The sequence below is a fragment of the Strix uralensis genome, chromosome 2 (genome assembly GCF_047716275.1).
Source record: "Strix uralensis isolate ZFMK-TIS-50842 chromosome 2, bStrUra1, whole genome shotgun sequence".
NCBI lineage: Eukaryota > Metazoa > Chordata > Aves > Strigiformes > Strigidae > Strix > Strix uralensis.
In genome coordinates, this window is record NC_133973.1 from 60,876,905 (window position 1) to 60,896,918 (window position 20,014).

Below are 20,014 nucleotides of genomic sequence, written 5' to 3' on the forward strand. Positions count from 1 at the left end.
TTCCATAATTAATGGAATTTATAGAGAACAGTTATAGACCAGTCTAGATTTTATGTAAGAATTATTTTCTCTCCAGTATCTGGAATGCTAAATGTCTTTATTTTGGCTACATTTATGTAAATATTGAGTCTTGCATATCATGAAAACAAAGATGTGTAGCAAATCATTGTTTTTTACTGCAGAACCATGTTGAAAGAACGCAGAGGGAGCCCAGCCATCATTTAATGCACAAAGGCTCAACTTTATTAGTACTCACACTTCTTTTATATCCACAATAATTAGTTCATACATATTGCAAAAAGCAAGCTCCTTATAGGTTGCTAAGGTTAGATACTTTGGTTGCTAAGGTTAAATACCAATCTCTCCCCTTATGATTTCTGCAAGGCCTTCTACATAGTCCTGCTTCTGTTCTTTGTTCTTCTTTGATACTTTTCGGTATTCTCCCATCACGTCGCCGTTGTCAGCAGTTCCTCGGTGCTGTGCCCTTTCTCACGTAGCCAGTTGTTAGCAAACTGCTCCACATCTCCCCCGTTTTCTTTTTGCACTTGTGCTAAAAATATTGCAGAGGCAGTCTTCTGCAGGGCCCTTTGCAGAAGATTGACAATACATGGCAACATCAAAAGCACAACCACAATTACCAAGATCATGACCCCCACAGACTTGATCAGAGATATTAACCATCCTGAAAGTCCCCATCCTTTAAACATCCTTGTTAACCAATCTAATCCATCATCTTCTGTTAAATGTTTGACACCATCCTTTAGCTGCTGTATGCTTTTGAAAATAGATTCTGAGTGGTCAGACAAATTCATGCAACACATTCCTTCAAAATCTTCACATCCATGTCCTTGCGCTAAGAGCAAAAAATCAATAGCTGCTCTGTTCTGTAAAGTAGCATGTCTAACACTATCAACATCAGTTAAAAGACCACTTAAAGCTAAAGAAGTAGCATTAGTCTGTTTGCTAAGCCAACATCCCAACTTATTCAAAGTAGTTAAGGCATTTGCAACACCAACTCCTGGTGCCAATATGGAGGCTGTTATGATTTGGCCTGGATTCCAGAATTCAATGTTATCTCGACAAGAACTTTCAAACCGATGAACGGTCCTTGGGACTCGCTTATGTTTTCGAGTCATATTCAGAATCATTGACACATTTGGTGTTAATAACGTGAGACGTCCGAGGCTACACGGGCCTCCATTCAGTTTAGATGGGACGCCTCCCCAGGCACGATCTCCACAGATTAGAAACACACCAGGAGGTAATGCAAGAGGAACAGCAAAAGATCGTGAGATGTTAGTCGAAGTATAATTGCACCAAGCAGTTGAATTATGATAAGCAGCATTAGTTGCATTCACATTTTGCCCTCTCCGTGTGGTGTTATAGGAGTAATTAAAAAACACACAAGCATCCATTATAACAGAGCCTAGCAACTCTAGCTCTTGAGGTTCTTGCGTAACCTGTGGAAGGTGACTGTATACACCATCCCAATTATCTGTACAATTTTTTGGAGAGTTGCAAAGAGAGAAAATCTGAAGGGTTTGTGGGATTGGCCATGTGTCTACTGGCACTCCCACCAAACAGGTGGAGAATGGATTTTCCGGATTCGTAGTAGAAAGGCACAAGGTTTCTTGATGTGTCATGTTTGCCAAAGTTACCCAGACATTTTGTTTAGGTTGTGAAACCATCCAGCCTTCAGCTTGATATATTGTCCAAAACAGGCCAATCACGCTGGATAGGATCTTAATGAAGGTTGCCATCTGTGGAGACACAAATAAATTCCTAATCCTGATTAATCAATTGTTCTTTGTACTTCCATCTTTTATTGCTACATAACGCCTTTTCATCTGTCCCCACCTACGGGGAGCAATCTGTATCCACGTAGGAGTAGCACTATGTATGAAACACTCAGTCTGTAAACATGCAGATTTTGATTCCTGTTCTAACCGTTGCTTATGATGCTGCAGCCACCAAACAGCCGCTGCCAGGGATAACGACTCTCGATTTTCCCACAAACCGAAACATTCTTGAATTGGCTGTCCTGCAAACCTTGCTAATGCCCTCTGTGGGTTGTCATTAATCCATGTGTTACGACAGTTAATACATCTTAACCCAAAATATAGCTGTGATTGGTGTATCCAATATCTTTTTTCACATCCTCCACAAAACACCTTTACCCACGCTTGATGATCTGGATTGTTGCAGTTTAAACAATTTTGCCCACTTCTTATTACATTCCCATTTAACCACTCAATAATTCTCCATACATCTGACAATGTTGCCCAGTAAAGTGAATGTCCGAGTAGACCCTCAAGTTGGGTCAAAACAGGCTGGATCTTCAGCCGCTGTCGATGAGCTTGTCTCTCCTCTGGTGTCATTGGGAGGTGCGGCAGGTTTCGCCCATCTCACTGGAACCCATACGGTGCCTGTTGGTGTAGAAACACAAAGATATCCCCTTCCCCATATTACTACTTTAGCTGGTCCTTTCCACAATCCATCTTTTGGATCCTTATAATTTACCCATATCTCTTTCCTTCCTTCACTTACTTTTGCCTTCTTATAATGTAACATAGCTGGTGGTTGTTCTGCGTCTCCAAATATACACAAGTGATTCATTACAAATAATGTTTTTGCTAATCTTTCCTGTACATCCTGTATTTCCTGATATTTTGCTACATAACGTTTCAAGGTACCATTTGCTCTCTCAACTATGGCCTGTCCTGTGGGAGAATGCGGTATCCCTGTTACATGCTTCACTCCCCACTTGTTTAAAAATCTTTGCATTCGACTTCCGACATATGCTGGTCCATTGTCTGTCTTTATAGTATTCGGGACTCCCATTATTGCAAAACAACATGTTAAGTGTCTGATTACCTGTATGGCCTTTTCTCCACTCTGTGCAGAGGCCCATATATATTTGCTATAAGTATCTATAGTAACATGTACATATTTAAGTCTACCAAAACTTTGTATGTGAGTCACATCCATTTGCCATACTTCATTAGATTTCGTCCCTCTAGGATTGACTCCTATTCCAATACCAACCCCTTTATTGTGAAAACTACAAACAGGGCATGTTTTTACTATGGCCGTTGCTTCCGCCATTGTGATGCCAAACTGTGTTTTTAGCCCTTTTGCATTCTGATGGAATATGTCATGTGCTTCTTTTGCCAATTTGTCTTTCGGCATAGGAACATGTATAACAGTGGATACCAATTTGTCCGCTCGAGCATTACCTTCCCCAAGTCCTATATCCCATTTATGACTCCTAACATGAATTACAGCATACGATTGTTCCCTTATTTTTATGGCCCTCTGTAATTGTAAGAACAACTCATAGAGACGCTTATTTTGTACTTCCCTGACTTCTGCATCTTCTATCCTTGCTACTATTCCCGCTACATACATAGAATCAGTTACAATATTCAATGGTCCATTAAACTTAACCATCGCCCAAACTACTGCCAACAGTTCCAAAGTTTGTAGTGTGTCTTGTGCTGTGGCTTTTAATATCTCGTGTTTCCATGTATTATCCTCCTGCCACGTTATAGCTGCTGTCTGAGATTTCTTTCCTGCATCTGTATAAACTGTGATGGCATTTGGAATCGGCGCCTGTTGTCTTTTTGGCTGTTCAATCCAATGTAATTGTCCTAACCATCTCAAAGGTTCCATAGATAATTGATCAGTTGACAACATCATTGGCCCATTTAACATGGCTTCCTGCAATGCTGTGCTATTTGCCAGGTACCACTGCATGGTTTCCTTCTGCATTGGACAGTATATGAATTGAGGTTCTCTTCCACTTATTTGAATAACTCGCACACGACCTTTCTTTACTAAATTTGCTAGTGCCTCAATTTTTTGAAGTAGAGATTTTGATTGTTGTAATGCTGGCGTGATCCATTCTAGCACCCATGTCTCCCCCGTTTTCTTTTTAGACTGCGTAATAGCTCCGAGCAAATGCTGTGAACCCATCCACACAAGTATGTCCAGGGGGAGCTCAGCGTCTCTCCGACGCACTTGTCCAGAAGTAATACGATCCATAATCTGTTGTAGCACTCGCTTCTGATCTGCTGATAAAGACACTACCTGTGCAGGATCATTTCCTTTTAACAGTGGTCGTAATTGTTGTAAAAGCTCGTTTGGGATGCCCACTATAGGTTTTAGCCATTGTAAATCTCCTAATAGCTTTTGAGCATCGTGCAGTGTTGAAATTTCAGGATTAATTGTCAATTTTTGTGGTGCTACTATTTGTTTCGTCAAAGACAATCCCAAATATTTCCATGGAGCTGTTTTTTGTATCTTTTCTGGTGCAATTACCAATCTTTGCTTTGCAAGGGTGTTTACAATTTCTTTTATCTGTGCTTCTGTAAATGGTTCTTTCTGTGCAAATAATATATCATCCATATAGTGATAAATTATAACATCAGTCCATTTTTGACGTAATGGCTGTAAGGCTGCATCTACAAAAATCTGACATAAAGTTGGACTATTTCTCATTCCTTGCGGTAAAACTGTCCATTCAAACCGTTGATCTGGCCCTTCTCTATTTATTGCCGGTAAAGTGAAAGCAAATCGGCGCATGTCCTTTTCATGAAGCGGAATCGTAAAGAAACAATCTTTTAAGTCCACAATCAATATAGGCCATTCATAAGGTAACATAGCTGGATTCGGCATACCTGGTTGTAAAGCCCCCATTGGTTCCATTTGTTTGTTTACTTCTCTAAGGTCATGCAAAAGTCGATATTTGCCTGATTTCTTTTTTATGACAAATATCGGAGTATTCCAAGGACTAGTAGATAATCTTAAATGTCCTTGCTGATATTGTTCTTGTACTAGCAAGTGTGCTTGCTCAAGACTTTCCCTTTTTAGTGGCCACTGCTTTACCCATATTGGATTGTCAGATGTCCAAGTTATAGGGATCGGGAAAGTCCAAGCAATGGCCATTAGAATAAATGGTGATCATTTGTCAAAACTATTCCCATTTGTGCTAACACATCTCTTCCAATTAAGCAATTTATCCCTGGAGGTAATTGCACTACAGCAAGCACCGCTGTGACTGTTTGTCCTTCAATTGTTAATTGTAGGGGCGGCGTTCGATTAGCTAAAGTTAAACCACCCACGCCAGTGATGGTAGTGGTATGCTCTTGTAATGGCCAGCCTTGTGGCCAAGAAGAAGGCGACAGTATGCTGGAATCTGCGCCTGTGTCTAACAACCCTTCCACAGTTATTGCGTTACCTTGAAATGACAGGTGAACAGTCTTCCTGGGTCTCGTACTCAGATCCAGTGTTAGCAGGGTCAGGCTTCCTGTGGATCCGAAGCCTTTATTTCCGCGACTCTCCTCAGTTATTGGTCGTATTGTTTGAGTCACTTGTGGCAGAGGCACCAGCTGTGCAATCCGTTGTCCCTGTGCAATCTTTACTGGTGGATTCAGTGTATATGCCATAATATAGATTTCACCTTCATAATCTGCATCAATAACTCCCGGTAAAACAAATAGTCCACATTGTGATGCCGATGATCTTCCTAATAATAAAGCTCCCATGGCTCTCCCATTAATGATGATAGGTCCTCGTACATTCGTAGATATTGTTTGAGGATTATTTGTTAACAGAATAACATCTACTGCTGCTGCCAGGTCCAACCCGAGACTTCCCCGGGTGGCGGGTTGAAGGACTGCGCTGCGGCTGCAATTTTGGTCGTTGCGCGGCGGCCGGCGAACGCGCTCCGTGTGGAGTTTCCCGACCGTCTGCAGCAAGCCCCCTCATTATGGGAGTTGGATCGGCAAGTTTGACACCATACATTTCTGGCTGTACAACTCTTTCGTACATGCCCTGGAGCTCCGCATCGGTAACACCGTAGCTGCCCCTTTTTAGGTGTTTGCACTTTAACTGCTGTTGCTGCTGAAGTCTGGAGAGGCGCAAGGGCTGCCATAACCTGACTTTGAGTAGCCTGAGCCTGTTCTTTCATTCCTTCCCCTAATTTCTTTATTGCCTCTACAAGAAAAGCCTGAGGTCCAGTAGGTATCGAGGACGCTTTTTCAAGTGCCTCCTCTATAGTCCAATGTGCCCTTAATGTATTCAATAAACTCTTTGTAGCAGGATTGCCATTTTGTGAAATACACTGTTTTAAGAGAGCACCCTGCATGTAGAGAGGTACTCTTGCTCTTTCAATTGCATTTACCAACTTATCTACAAAACTGCCCAAAGTCTCTTCTCTCCCTTGCTTAATCCCCATATACATTGGAACTCCGCCTGGCTCTTTCACTTGTTCTATAGCTTCTCTCACTAACCTCATTGCCTCTCTCACTTTATCCGGACCGAGCAGTGCTTGAGCTTCTACTCTAGCATAAGGTCCTAACCCCATTAATTCATCCATTGTAACCCCTTGTAATGGATCTCCTGCTTGCCGCTGTACCGCTATCGACTCTAACACTCTCGCTTGCCAATGCGCATTAAACAACAACCACTGACTAGGAGAGAAAATTAACTTTGCTATACCCCGACAATCTGCAGGCAAAAGAAGTTGAGTGCTCCAGAGATAATCTAACATTTGACGAGTCGGTTCACCAGTAACACCATAAGAACTCACTGTAGAGCGCAATTGTGATAAAAGCTTCCAATCTAATGCCGTAACAGTAGCATTTAGTCCACCAGCTGGGTTCGGCTGAAACTGAACTGGAAAAGCCATTGCTGTCGCCATCTGAGTCATCTCCTCATCCCCTTTTTCTAACCCCTCTCGCGCCAATGCATTCCAAGCCCGACACCTTTCTTTAGCGATCTCTATCCCCAGCCCATCTTCTGAGCCAGGAGTAGAATTCTCGCTTTCCGGCGTCACAGTGTGGCTGGACGCGTCAGGGCTACTCAGGGCAGAAGCGAGGGGAGCGGTAGGGAGAGCTCGTTCTGAGCTTTCCTGTCCCGTCTCTTCGGAACGTAAAGGTGGTAAAACAAGCTCACGAAACGTAGGCGGTAATGGCCACTTAGTTTCCTCCTCCCCATATCTGGTGTTTTTCTCTTTTGCCGCAATTGCGCCCTGTGCAGCTCTTTTTTCAGCCTGATACCTGAGCAATTCATTATGAACCACCCTCCATAACTTTCCCAACTTTTTTGCTGTCTTATCATCATTCAATGTTAATTCCCATAATTTATCTCCAAATTTTCTCCATTCCGATAACTCATGAACTGTATGTGGATTAATAAAACAACCTTGCTCTACCCCATAAGCTAAAAGCCCCTGAAGATCCTTTTTTACATCTATTCCCTCAACCCGGCGTTGTGCCAGCCAGGATGCAAATAAATCATATGCTGCTTGCCTGTCCATACCTTAATTTTTTCCGTTGCAGCCTTTCCAGGTCTCGGCAGCACGTATCAGCAGGGCTCACCTCTTATGACACCCAGGGCGCGGGCCTTTTTAGTCGCCTTTCGCCGTCCTCGCTGCTTAAGGACCTGAACAACCTTCTCTGGTCTTTATCCTTCGTGGTGCCTTATACGTCCTTTGGCACGTATCACGTCGGGGTCACCATTTGTTGAAAGAACGCAGAGGGAGCCCAGCCATCATTTAATGCACAAAGGCTCAACTTTATTAGTACTCACACTTCTTTTATATCCACAATAATTAGTTCATACATATTGCAAAAAGCAAGCTCCTTATAGGTTGCTAAGGTTAGATACTTTGGTTGCTAAGGTTAAATACCAATCTCTCCCCTTATGATTTCTGCAAGGCCTTCTACATAGTCCTGCTTCTGTTCTTTGTTCTTCTTTGATACTTTTCGGTATTCTCCCATCACGTCGCCGTTGTCAGCAGTTCCTCGGTGCTGTGCCCTTTCTCACGTAGCCAGTTGTTAGCAAACTGCTCCACAGAACCACAGCAAAAATTCCATCCTCAAAAGAATGCATCAGCCTACCTCCTCAAAGTGGTCAGGTTGTCCCAAAAATCTCCATTCGGTGCTCTGAGCCTTCAGCTAAGTTCAACCAATGGATGACACATGATCTATCTCAGAGGGCTTAATCCCAATTTTGAATACATTCTCTGTGAGATCAAATGAATCCATGTTCTAACATCTTAAAGTAAATATGAGCACATACCAACTAATGTGAGGAGGAGGTTGAACCAGATGACCTGCTGAAGTCCCTTCCAACTTCAATCTATTGTGTGATGCTCTGATTCTTGCCTTGTCTTTGATAGAGCTGATTCACTGCTACTAAAAAAAAGTGAGAAAAGAAGTGGAAAACCTGAACTTTCTGCTGCATAGCTAACAAGTGAATGCGAGGACAGGACACTTGTAGAGTGGCATAAGATAAAGCCTGTATAGAAACCAAGGCAGAGGTCTATATATTCAGGAAAAGGTGGCAAGTTCATGAAGTTAGTAAGACATATCAGTATTTATATCAAATTTAGATAAAAAACAATAGGTATTTTGATGTGTCATGCTATGGTAAATGTTTGTAGATAGATAAATGGAATGTTAAACTTAAATTTAAAAATTTAACTTGTAATACCAAGCACAATATTTTGTTTGTGCTTGTGTTTTTTCCTTTGATATAAGTTATTATAAAAATATTGCCAAACAAACGTCAGACAACTATTAACTGTCCACCTAAGATGAACGGCACAAAAGGCACTTATTTGATGCTTAATGACATTTTATGTTAGTGCTAGTAAAACTTTTCTAAGCATTTGGATCAGGGTAGTGAGGCCTTTCCTCCAACTGTGGAAGTCTTCATTTTGGAAAAAGAGCAAGGGGAGGTCCTCTCTAACCTATAGTGAAGCTTTTGCAGAATCTGGATGCGATATAATCCACTTAGCTCACAGATTCCCATCTCAGTTCTGCTGGCCCAGCCAGCAGATGGTTCTATCTTGTATGAATAAATGAGATAAACAGGCAGAACTCATGTGAACAGCAGTACATTTGTACAGCCCTCTTTGAAAACCTCTGCTGCCTGACAGAGACAAATCACACCTTTTCACCTAAAACTTCATACTAGTATTACACTGTGGTTAGCACTTAATAGTGGCATGCTTCTGTCACTATCCTTAAGTTGATTGCATTGCTAATTTTCCATTTTCTGTATTGTAACAGCTGGAAACAATGAGAGTGAGGGCCAAGAAGCGGTGAGGAAAATACAAGAAGAAACTTTGACTGGAAAAGGTACCATACTAAATCCTTTTCTTTAAGGAATGTTTTATTCCTCTGTTTTTGCTGGCATCTTCTTTTATATGAGGTCATCTTGTGTATTGTTAAACTTTTTTAGTTTGGGGAAACTAATTCCTAAAGTAAATCTGACACAGGGGTAAAATGAATAGGATATTTTTAAAAAAAATGTTTTCAGGTTTTTCTGTGTTTACTGTGTGTCATTGCAAAAGGGCTGCCTGCAAGTTACAGTTTGCCTGCGCATGAGTATGGGCACAATGATTTAATAGCTGGGCAGAAAATCAGAATACTAGTCATTTCTGCTAAGGGGAGGATAAAAACAGGTAAGAGTGGGTGTGCTCTTTTTCATTGCTGGTCTTGCCCCCCATCATATATATAATCCCATAAAAATTTTTTTCTTTTTGGGGGGGGGGGAGGGGGGGGGGCGGTAAGAGGTTTCTAAAAGAACAAGTCTGCTCAACTGGGTTATTTGATAGATACCAAGATCTTATAATCCCTCACAAAATAAAACTGTTTTCTTAAAAATGGATGGACCTTTCATATCAAGCAAATATTCCTATGGTTTTGCAGTTCTTCCATTTTTTTCTTTTAATCTGATGAGCTATCCTGTTGGGGGAGGCATAAGGAGAGCATAGCTTGATAACTATGAGAAAAGGCATATTGCACGCTATCTGCTGTGCGGTTATAATTTACAATTTATGATAGAGGTTAGTGCATCTAATATTTCCATCTCTTGGATTCACTGGGAGGTTCCTAGTAGTGTATGATGATTCACTGCTGCCACTTTGATGTATCATTTCTTGGCAAAATAATAGGGCAGTGCTGCTACTCCACCCTATTTAGGATCTTCATGGCTTCTTCTGAGATCTGATTCTGTTTTTGTGACTTTAATAATTACTGTTATGATGATCAAAATACGTTAATTATTGTGTTAAAAACCCCCTTTCATTAAGATTTATCTTCTGACTTAAATGTGCACCCATCATAGCCTCAGGATACATGTATGCTAGTTAAAAGCATCATAAATTAAGGCATAGTCAGAAGGATCATGAAAGGAAAAAGGTAATTATTACATCGTTTAAATCTTTTGCTGGAAGTTTCTGTACAGAGACCAAAACCATTTGGAATTAATTATATCATGTGACCTGGGTGAAGCTGAATAAACCAGGGTCTGTCTTATTCTCTCACATGTGTGATCACGGCTTTTTTAGCACCTCAGTCTTTCTTGATTTTTCTGAACAAAATAAGCTCTAACCTTCAGTTTTAGATTTTGTCAAGATACAGCTGGCACTTTTGAGAAAGCTGAAAGTGTATCTAAAGTTGACTGAAATTGTTCCTCATTTTAATTCTAATGACTGAGGCATTAGTAATCTCAGGTGCTGGTAGATTTGGCCTAAAAACAAACTGGAAGAGTATTGCCTTTTCAGAATTTCTCACTAGTTGAGGGATATTTGTCATTACAAGTGGATTATCCTGTACAAAGGACTTTTGTGAGTCTGAGCAGCAGTCCTGTGTTACTGCTTATCGATGAATTTGCACTTTGCTTTGTAATGGGATGTGTGTGCAGATACTGTGACCAAGACTAGGCTGTGCAAATGTATCACCTTTACAAAAGCTGCAGTTCAATATCTGTTTAGTCACTGCATAAAAGCATTATCAGTTATCTTGACCTTTTTTTTTTTTTTTTCCCCTCCTGTTTTAAGCATTTTTTGTGGCCCATATGAAAAGACTGCTTACAGAAACTGTTCCCATCTGGAATGTTGGACTCTTGAAGGACAGCTACTCAAAACAGTATTTCTGGGCAGCCAGTGTGATCAAGGATGGGGACAATATAGCTGTCCTTCATTTACTATGGACAAACTATAAGAGTGGATGCCATCAGTTTGCTATCCAGATCTCAGATTTCTAATAACAAGGAAAATCTCCTTGCTTGTTAGCAGATTAGACAGCAAAAGGGAGGAAGAGACTTGGTCCTCTCCTTGATGCCTGGCTGAGCCATACATAGCACAAACATCCCCAGAGACAGCTCTGGGAAAAGGCCAGGCTTGTTGAATGCATGCAATTACAGGGTTTTTAAGGCAATATCATCCTTCTACGTCTTGGCCCACTGTCTGTCTGGGGCTCTGTCTGCTATCTAAGGATAAGTAGTTTTACTTGACATAATCTCCACTTACTTCAAGGACAAGGGAGATTTGAAGCATGTACATGAGTGATTCCTATGAAGCAACTGATGACCAATAATGTGTGAACAGTTTCAGAGGAGAATAAAGGATAATAATAAAAAGGCTATGCACACAGGTGATGCTTTTTTTTCAGCAGCATGGCAAGACACAAAGAAAGGACTGTCAAAATCTCTGAATACAGAGAGGTGGGAAGTCTGGTTTCCAGTGCTGGAGGCATTCAAACCAAAGCCAATGACAAAAGATGGTAGAGTATTGGAGAGGAAAGCAGTTGCAGCTGTTCCCCTACAAGGCAACAATGCTAAAGGACACAGAAAATGTAAGCGATGTATCTCATAACCTCTTCCTACCACCCATCCTCTCCCATGGTGCTCCACCAGAAACCTGCTTGGTTCCTCTCTCTGCCGATTCCAGACTGCTAAGGTGTCTTCCTCGGTTTTGGGTCTCTGTGTTTAGTTACCTATTGCTAAATGTAAAGAACAAGGAAGGACATGCGCAGCTGAGTGTAAGAGAATAAGGTACAGGTCCTTGGGGCATGATAGACCCAATTCACTTGACCATGAGAACCTCGTCCATGATAAAACAATCAAAGCCCTCAGATATCCAGAACAGACCAGAAGAAGTGCTGCATTGTCATTAAAATTATCACAAGAGCACTATTTCCAAAAGACCAAGGGCAACAGATTGCTACGCTCTGAATCATAAAGCTGGGAGAAGCCAGAATGATGTGGGCATTTATCTTGCTTCCATTTGTTAAATTGGGAACTTGTGTTGTTAATAGTAGCAATTATATGGCTGGGAAAATTGTTGATGGCTAGGGATTGCCACAGAGATATTCTAATTGTGTAAGTCTGTAATTTACACAAAGGGTGTGTCTGTGTTAGTTAGATCAGGAGAGCGCTTTTCAGGCAGCACTCAACTGTTGCCCGCTTGCTGAGCATGGGTTTGCATCAGGAAGGGCACTGCAGGTCCTGACCTGGATTCTCTTCGGGCAGAACTAGCCTGAGAGGTGAACTGCAACAGTAACAGAGCATTAGTGCATGGGACCAAACTTAGAGCTTATCTGAACTAAGAGTCCCAGCCACCTGTAGAAGTGCCTATGTCAGGTTCCCAGCACAAAATGAGCTCTAGAGATTGATTTCTATTCATCCAAACCATTTGTTAATGTAGCCATGACCATAGTTACCACTCCTGAACAAACTACATTGAGTTGTGGAATTGGGAAGTTTCTGTGATAAACTCAACTCTCAATGATACTAGAAAGAATATTTCCATGTACATAATAGAGTATATCTCCTGACTCAGTTACCCTCAGTTTACATCTCTGCAAACGAAAGCTGTTTTTAGCCTGATGATTACAAACATACAAATGTTGGAAACTAATATATAAACATGAATGAAAGCTTCATTCATTCCAGCTTAGGTTCATGAATGCCAATGGAATCAGCAATTAGCAAAAGTTTATGCATAAATATCACTTAGCACAGTACCAAGGAAAGGCTCTCACAACTGCAGTGTAGGAGCTGGAGTTGCAACTAGACTCAAAGGAGAAAAAAATTAAAAGTTAGTGAGAAAACAGGGTGTAAAAGTCATATTAAGCACAGACCTCTTCAAAAGGAGAAGTCTGTGTTTAATCTCACCCAACATTTTTGTGGCAATTCAAATAAAACCACAATTATAAAGCTACACACTAAATCCACGGCATTCATGAGACTTCCATTTGAAGCCAGGTGAGAAAGGAAGAAGAGCCTTTCTCCCTTGGAGTCAGAGGAATGCAGAGGTTAGCATGGTGGCAACCAAATCGTGTCATTTACAGTCTGACCCACATCAAGACAGCGTGGGCCAAGCAGTAAGAGAAACGATATCACCTTATAAACACTGCAATTCATGTGCATTCAACAATGCTGGCTTTTTCCCAGAGCTTTCTCTTGGGATGTTTGTGCTATGTATGGCTCAGCCAGGGAATAAGGAGATGACAAGATCTCTTGCTCCCTTTAGTAGTATAACCTGCTAATGATCACGGAGATTTTCCTTGTTATTAGAGGTCTGAGATCGAAGAGTTTACCCAAAAGAAGAAGGGGTAATCTAGATGATAGGTACCAAGCATAATTGCAGAATAACTCATGGGTCGTTACTCCACTGACACTTGCTGTATGTCAGGCACCAATTTTAACAAAACAGTCCATGTTTTTGCACTCTGTACCAGGCTGTTTGTTGTTGGCTTTCCCTGCAGGCTAGAGGAAGTCAGCTGCTGAGAGTTGCCAAATTCCCAAACTTTTAGATTTGTTTTTGCCCAAGAGTCAATGGTGGTATTCCCAGAACATGGGCCAGAGTTGTGTAAGCCAGTTCAGCAAAGATCAGTACCTTGTTAAAATGTGCAAAAATGTCACCCAAGGCTTCTTCTTTGACATGGTATGTCAAAGATGTTGTTATGGAAGTGATTATCCAACCAGTCAAAAATAGTAGAAAATATTTGTGGTTGAGATGTATCTTCTATAAGTGTGCATAAACATGTGTGAGTTTATGCTTGTTTGTGTCAGATTTGCGTTTCATGGTGTAGTTTTGAGGTGTAAAAGTGTAACATCCTGAGTTTGTGGCAAGACCTGACATGGTTACTTTGTCCATTCTACCACATCCTGCCATTGGCATATCCTTTCTCTACCACTGCTGGTGCTGAAAGATCTATAGGATTGATTTAAAGAGTTTCCTAGCAATAACAGTGCAGTTTTCATCTACGTGGTTTCTTTTTTCATGCATTACCTCCAGCACTTAGCTTTGGCAGGTCAAGGACTGCCCTCAGTTAGAGTTGTACAACTGAATGCCAGGCTCATGAAGACATCTTGAAAGACAGGATGGTGGTGATATGAGCAAGGAGCAAAGAAGTCTCGATCTGCATGGAACTGTGGAGCTCTTCTGCTCTGTTGCTTGATGACGGATATAAGAACCTTGCCTAAACATTAAGATTTCTTTTCTTTCCATACCCTCATCTAAGGTTTTATCAAGTATATTCAAGCCATATGAAAATATTTGAATCTTGAAAAATATTGGATGTATTAAACTTAATATAAGTCTGTAAGGACTGGATCCTCCACATGCTCAAGGGATGGAAGACCCCTTTCTAGAGTTCAGGAAACTAATACAGGGGCTAATACAGTTTTTCTGTGCTCATAACACTTATGTCCCTTACACAGTAAAGTTGGTGACTTTTTGCTCTCTGTTAAGCAGGGAAGATTTTAATCCACAGAAAGGTATCTCCAGAGCCCTCTGATAAAATCATTTAGGTGAAGAGTTTGCAAATCAATTGTCCTGCTTTTCTGTTTGTTTTATGTAATACTTTGATGCAAAAACATGGTTAAATTCATTAAGCCTGCTTGCTCATGTCTTTTTTGTTCTCCTTTTGACTTTTAGTGTAACATGTTACAAAATTTTTCCCCTCAGTGCTTACAGACATTTAAACCAATAGAGAATCCCCTATTTTCTGTTTCTTAAGACACCTTAGAAATTGAGTTGTCATGTTACCAGGGTGGCAATTCAGACATTAGGAGCAATATTAGTATGGTTCACAGAGCTAAAGATGAGGTGCAGCTCTGGATAGTGAGATGGAGATAAAGTCTTTCACATATAAAATGTATTCATAATGCAGGCACAAGCTCTGCCTGTTAGTTTCCTAAATCCCCATTTCCATTGGAAATGTGAAACATATTTCATTAACAGGCTCTGCCACTAGGAAACATGATTTTCTCTTATTTAAATTACTTCTAATTGAAACTTGGAGACAAAGAAGTGCACAGGTGTAGCTGTAGGCAGAATAACAAAGTCCTTTCAGATGTCTTGAAATGATTTTCTGACTGTAAATGACCAAAGCTTTGTGTGACTAATGGGGCCAGAGCTCCGAGGTTAGGATTTTGCTGATTGTGCTGCCCTACTGAAGGCAATCCAGAGAAAGGGAATTTCAAAATGAAATTGCCTCTGCAAGGCCTGAAAAAGCTCACATTTCACCCTTTTACAGGATTTTGGTTCTCTTTTATGTACCTGTAGAGCCGTGATGTCAAGCAGTGGCCAGATAAAAGTGCTCCTGGGTTTAACACCTCCCGTAGTATGCCATTATTTTTTCCGGCATGAGCAGTAGTTGCAGGCAGGTTGCGTGAGCTATTTCCAGACCTTGACTGTTCTCAAGAAAATTGCCAGTGAATACTGAAAGACAAAGCCAAGAAAAACGCAATTTGTTTTCTCTCTGGAATGCTTTCATATCTCTCTTCCAAGATCTACTTTATATAGTCCTAGCTTCCATGGGTTACATGTAGGGCTTTAGAAGTTAATTTGCTTATAACAAGTAGAATATTTTCTGTGGAAATGCCATTGGCTTCTGTGCTAGGGATCCAGCGGCCAGGAGCACGGAGAACTTGCTGCCTGAAGTAAACATGGGAAAAGCAGAGCCTGTATTTGAAGCACTTTCAGGCTGTGCACATAACCTTCCAGATGTGAGCTGCACATGAACTGACAGACTATGGGCTACCTGAGTGTGCGGGCAGCGCTGGTCTTTCCTTGTCAGTTCCATCTTTGCAGCACTATGGCAAGGCTCCCAAGGGAGCACAGCCAGAGAGGAGGCTCTGCACCTCTGAAGGACCAACACTAGTGTGGCCATGCTTAACTTTTGTATTTTGAGGGCCATTTTTCAATAGCAAAGAATTGAAGCCCTGAATAGATGTACCAGTTCTTAAATGAGTTATGAGCCAGGCTTTTCCCAGTGGTGCCCAGTGACAGGACCAGAAGCAATGGGCACAAACTAAAGTGCAAGAAATCCCATTTAAAAATAGGAAAAGTCTTTTTCTTTATTAGCATAAGGGCTATTGGGTATTGGCACAGGTTGTCCAGAGAGTTTATGGAGTTTCCATCCTGGGAGATATTCAAAAGTGATATGGACATGGTCCTGGGCAACTGGCTCCAGGTGGCCCAGCTTGAGCAGGGGCTGGGACTTGGACAATCTCCAGAGCTGCCTTCCAGCCTCAACCACCCTGTAATTCTGTGAGTCTATGAAATTTTAGCAGTCAAAACCACATGAAACCCTGTCTGCATTGTTTGTCCAGCCTTGACTACAGATACTGTAACATACACAGATTCCTGGACTGCAGGGTCTTCAAGGAATTGTATCAGTGTTCATACAGTGCCCATAATAAGACTCTTGGGCACAGATAGTGGTAAGAACAGCAATAATTTGACCATAATTCGGTCTTTAGAAATGGGTATTTGAGAAAAACTTTGGAGCAGTGTAAAAAAACCCCATCTGTGCAGGTAAAAAAATCTGTTCTGTGGAAACAGAGGGAAGGAGTGTAGGAACATCAATGCTGAGAGCAATAATCTGTGTGAAGAGGCCAGGAAATACTGCCCGTGACTCTGGAGCAGCTTGCCCTTCTTGTTATTTTTTTCTACGCAGGGCATAGACTGATATATTTTATTTTAAGACCTAGATTTTAAAATCTAAGTTTCAAATAAAATGTGTTCAATATTACATGATGCATGACATCTCTGCCACATAGAAATTAGCATGCTTATGTGCACTTTGAAACCCTTTTCAGCCTATTTAAAGGCTTGCAGGAAATGTGTAATGTCAGAGCATTTTTTATAGTGTTTTCTGGTACTTGGTGCTAGAAAATCTTCCTTGTAAGAAGAAAAAGAAATATTCCTAAGGAGACTGATAAACTCTTGAATTAAGCAAAACATCTAACATGAGAATTATTAGATGTCTAATAATTGTGTCTGGATTTGGATTTTTCCTCTTATATTGAGGCAATGTTCCTGGACAAGGTGATGTGAAATGTTACCAGCACCTGAATAATCTCCCCAAGATAATGGTCAGCTGTGTTTTAGTCCTTATTTGATCTTAACATTATGACTGCCACTGTCTTCTCTTACCAAGGATACTGTTGACTTCAGGCTCCTTGGAAGGAATAGCTCTTTACAACTGATGTGACTTGAGGAGACAAAATAAATCAAATCATCCTTCCAACATTTAGTTTGACCTAGTTGAAAAATGATCCTTGCTAGTGTTTTACCTCCCAAGCATGGAAAATGTGCGGGCCTGTGGTGGGAGAGAGATCTCCATGGCTCTGGGCAAGATTTTCTGTTGTTCTGTGTTTCCTCTCATTCTACTCCAGTCTCACCTATGCTCACACACTTGCGCTTTTCTTGAATAATTTGCATCTACTAAACTTTCTGGAACGTGGAACTTATTTAAATGGTATGGTGTCTACACTTCTTTCTCTTTAGGAATTTGATGGCATATCAGGGCTGGGGGTGGGGGTGGGGGGAAGAGATGTATGTATTGCAGGGGAGCAAAGGAAAAAATAGTATAAGGAAAAAAGCAGTTTCGCCTGTTCAAAACTGTCATGGCAGTTGGGGGCTTCTGAACTGGAGGTATGTGAAAAGTTCATTGTCCAACCTAAAATCTTGCAAGTTTTCTCCTATCTTATATTTCACATTTAGAAGGCAGTACATGCAAAAATCCCATTGTCCTAATTACAACAATTTTTCATGAAGGCAGAATATTTCCTAGAGATGTGTCTGTTTTCATGGAAGTGTTTGTTGACAAAAGAGAGAGAAACATTTTTGCACCCATATCTGCAAAATAAAGCAGGGAAGGTACCCCTGCCTGTAGAAGGGATTAACTTGACATGTGGTAGTTTGTACTCAGGTCAATCCAGATCAAAGGCTTTTCAGCCCAACTAGTTCTGGGTTTCTTATGACCTAGACTACTGTACTATCAAAGAAAATCTTTGATTTAGAATCTAGACTTTAAAATCTTCTTGAATTAATAAGCTGCTGCTTATCACTGCATTGTGTTGATTTGAAAATATGTGCTATGAAGGATTTTTTTTTTAAAGAGAATTTTGCAAAGATTTTGTTTAAATCAAGTTTTATTTAAAAATTGATACAAAATTGAAATGTCCTATGGAAGCCACTTCTTTAACGTGAGTCTGAGCCTACTTTCCATCAATCTGATTTTTTTTTTGTTTTGAGATGATGCAAAATCAATTGTTCATTCCCAGACTAAATGAAGTCTTCAAATGGGATTTTCTTCAAGACTTTGTTCCTGAATGCAGAAGTCAAAGCACATCTCCAGTACCATGAAGGCCTTATGCTTTGAAACCATAGACCACAGATAATAGAGAGAGATGTCAAAAAATCTGCTTATTTGATGTATAACTGGTGCATGTCTTACAAGGCTGATGTAGTGAGCAGTTATCCTGAGAATCTTACTCAGGCTCTTCCTCCAGTTAAGATGATCTCAAATGGCTGGCTAAAGACTGCTATCTTAGAAGATACATGAAATGATTTAGTCTGGAATCATAATCCTGTAGTTACCTTGACAACTACCAGTGATATATAAGTACATTGTGTTCACCTCTCCAGATGCCCTTTCAGCCAGTCCTACAAACAGAATATAGATTTTTCTTTTTTTTTTTTTTTTTAATTTGCTTGAATTGGAAACATGCTATTCAGAAAGCAGTGTCCTTTTCTGTGTGTCCTCCTAGTAGGATAAAATAGTGTATTTGCCTTTGCTTGCAAAAAAGAACAAGTTGTGTCAGTGTTCACATATTATCCAATTAACTGCCAAACAGTGACTTTTTGTATAAATCTGAAATTCAAATTGGCATGTTTGTGCTAACCAACCTGGGTATATGTAGAGGTTAAGTCTGAATAAATCTTAAGTTTCAAGTAATGAAAATGATATCACCAAGGGTATAATTCTGTCTGTCCCCTCCTCAAGTGGTATGGGTGAGCAGAGCACATGGTGCCAGAGGAAGGACATCAGAGAACAGCAGCTTGCAATGTGGGGCAGAGCAGAGCTGCGTGGACTGCACCTCTGTGCAATCAAAAGTAGAGAATTTAGGCCCAAGTTTGCATTATTGGTGGGAATTTGGGCCCCAAGATGTGTCAGGGACCCAGTAACTTTGCTGGCTCCCACTGGCTGTTCTGGCAGCATATGTGTATGGAGACAGGCAGGACAATGTAGCCGCAGCAGCTTTGGGGGGCTGGCTGGAGCTGAACGGAGAGGTCCTTCATCCCCTCTGAGCTCCCAGGTCTGCCTCCTGCCTCTTCGTGGGCAGGCTGTCCAGGCAGCAGCCTTGGGCAGAGCCTGGGATCTCAGCCTTGTGCCATAGGTACAGAGCCTTTCGTGGGTGTCTGTGGTAGAGATCTTACCTAGTCATTTTTCTGTTTAGACTAAGAAGAACTCATCAGGTGATGTAAACTGCTGATGTCAAATTTAACTTCATGAGGATAGCCTGGAAATACCATTCTTAGTCTGTGTGAAAACACAGACCTATTTCATTAGTCTTTTAAATGTATTTTCCCCTTATTTTCTGAAGATAATATTTTGAAATAGAGCCATGCTTTTGTGCTTCTAAAACCCCTTGCATGGGGGTTATTTTCAGAAGCTGGATGCAAAAGAGCTAATCCCTCCCTTCAGCTAGAAAAGCACTATCCACCAGCCCCAAGTTTAGGGATTTGTAAGGCAGCAGAATGAGGCCAGGACGGGGAATTTAATTAATTTCCTTTAGCCCACTGTAAGGAGCATGTGCTATGGGGAGTTTGGGTGCAGGATGATAGTGTGCAGGGGATATTTGTGTAAGGGTTAGAGATGAAAGGAAAGAGAGCTGTTGTGGGTCTGTCCCTGCCTGC

At 41.1% G+C, this 20,014-nt stretch overlaps 1 protein-coding gene across 5 annotated transcripts in view; it reads left to right on the forward strand.

The window, feature by feature from the left end:
- Window positions 1-20,014, forward strand: part of DHRSX (dehydrogenase/reductase X-linked) — a 182,115-nt gene that overhangs the window by 49,127 nt on the left and 112,974 nt on the right. For all 5 annotated transcript variants that reach the window (XM_074858905.1, XM_074858908.1, XM_074858909.1 and 2 more), the window contains exon 3: window positions 9,081-9,149. In XM_074858905.1, coding sequence (XP_074715006.1) covers window positions 9,081-9,149 — 69 coding nt within the window. The remainder of the gene's footprint in view (window positions 1-9,080; window positions 9,150-20,014) is intronic.